This window comes from Poecilia formosa, unplaced genomic scaffold (genome assembly GCF_000485575.1).
Source record: "Poecilia formosa unplaced genomic scaffold, Poecilia_formosa-5.1.2 Scaffold6, whole genome shotgun sequence".
NCBI lineage: Eukaryota > Metazoa > Chordata > Actinopteri > Cyprinodontiformes > Poeciliidae > Poecilia > Poecilia formosa.
The window spans coordinates 1,932,774-1,934,329 of NW_006799945.1; the positions used below are offsets into that span (position 1 = coordinate 1,932,774).

The window sequence follows — 1,556 nt, forward strand, 5'->3', positions numbered from 1 at the left end:
GAAGCTCCGGAAGTCAGTCGGGAAACCGACAGGACTCACCACGAAGCTCCGGAAGTCAGTCGGGAAACCGACAGGACTCACCACGAAGCTCCGGAAGTCAGTCGGGAAACCGACAGGACTCACCACGAAGCTCTGGAGATCAGTCCCCAAGTGTGAAGCTCCCCTGACACCGCAGTCCTGCTGTCCTCAAGCTTTTATGCCACCGACAATCAAGCATAAAGTGTGGAGGCCTCATGACACTTCTTTATTTCGAAGTATCATAGTTCAATCCAGTACCTGAGATTGTCAGTTTTGTACATTTTCACCAGTGTATTGGAGAAGCCTCTGACCGCACGTCTGAAAACAGATGGCTGCTCCTCTGGCTGGTCTGAAACCGACTCTGGCTGGTCTGAAACTGACTGGCTGTCTTCATGAGTTTCCTCTTCAGATGCCTGCTGGTTCTGCTGCTCCTGTCTGTTCCTCAGCCTATGATTCAGCTTTTTCACTTGAAGCTCCAGGTCAGTGTTTATACGCTCCAAGACGGTTTTTTCCTCCTCAAAGGTGATGCTTCTCTGCTGCAGGATGACCTTCAGGGAGTTGTTTTCCTCCTCCAAGATGTTGTTTGCCTGGCTGAGGTAGTTGTTTTCCTCCGCCAGTTGGGTGTGCATCCGCTCCAAGATGGTGTTGTTCCGCCCCAGGGTGGTGTTGTTCCGCTCCAGGGTGGTGTTGTTCCGCTCCAGGGCGATGCTTCTCAGCTCCAAGGTGATGTTTCTCTCCTCCAAGGCGGTATTTCTCTGCTCCAGGGTGGCGTTCTCCTGCTCCAGGGCAGCATTTGTCAGCTCGAAGGCGGTCTTTAATTGCTCCAAGGTGGCGTTTCTCTCTTCCAAGGCAGTGTTTCTCTGTTCCAGGGCGGTCTTCTCCTGCTCCAGGGTGGCGTTTGTCAGCTCAAAGGCAGCATTCTCCAGCTCTAGGGTGGTGTTTCTCTGCTCCAGAGAAGTCCTTACCAGCTTCAGGGTGGCATTCTCCTTCAGTGTGGTGTTTTTATTTTCCACAGTAATCCATTTCTGCTCCAGGGCGGTGTTCTCCCGCTCCAGAGCGGCATTATCCTGCTCCAGGGCAGCATTTGTCAGCTCCAAGGCGGTCTTTATTTGCTCCAAGGTGGTGTTTCTCTGCTCTAAGGCAGTGTTTCTCTGTTCCAGGTCGGTCTTCTCCTGCTCCAGTGTGGCGTTTGTCACCTCAAAGGCAGCATTGAGCTGCTCTAGGTCGGTGTTTTTCTGCTCCAGAGCAGTGCTTTCCAGCTTCAGGGCAGCGTTCTCCTCCTCCAGGGTGGTGTTTTTATTTTCCACAGTAATCCATTTCTGCTCCAGGCTGGCGTTCTCCATCTTCAGGGAAGCATTCTCCTGCTCTAGGTCGATATTTTTCTGCTCCAAGACAGTATTTTCCTGTCCCAGGGTGGTGCATTTGTGCTGCAGGGTGGTGTTTATCTGCTCCAGGGTGGTGTTTTTCTGTTGCAGGGTGGTGTTTTTCTGCTCCATGGTGGTATTTTTCTGCCTCAGGACAGTGCATTTCTGCTCCAG

The 1,556-nt window shown here is 52.2% G+C and overlaps 1 protein-coding gene across 1 annotated transcript; it reads right to left on the reverse strand.

The window, feature by feature from the left end:
- Positions 1-6: 6 nt before the first annotated feature.
- On the reverse strand, positions 7-1,550 carry LOC103150208 (microtubule-associated protein 1A-like). The gene has a single exon (XM_007569722.2). The coding sequence runs from the start codon at positions 1,512-1,514 to the stop codon at positions 258-260; it is 1,257 nt and encodes a 418-aa protein (XP_007569784.1). The 5' UTR covers positions 1,515-1,550; the 3' UTR covers positions 7-257.
- Positions 1,551-1,556: the final 6 nt, after the last annotated feature.

Excerpts from the sequence above, each read along its gene's own strand:
- LOC103150208 (XM_007569722.2), bottom strand. The coding sequence starts at position 1,514 with ATGGAGCAGAAAAACACCACCCTGCAACAGAAAAACACCACCCTGGAG.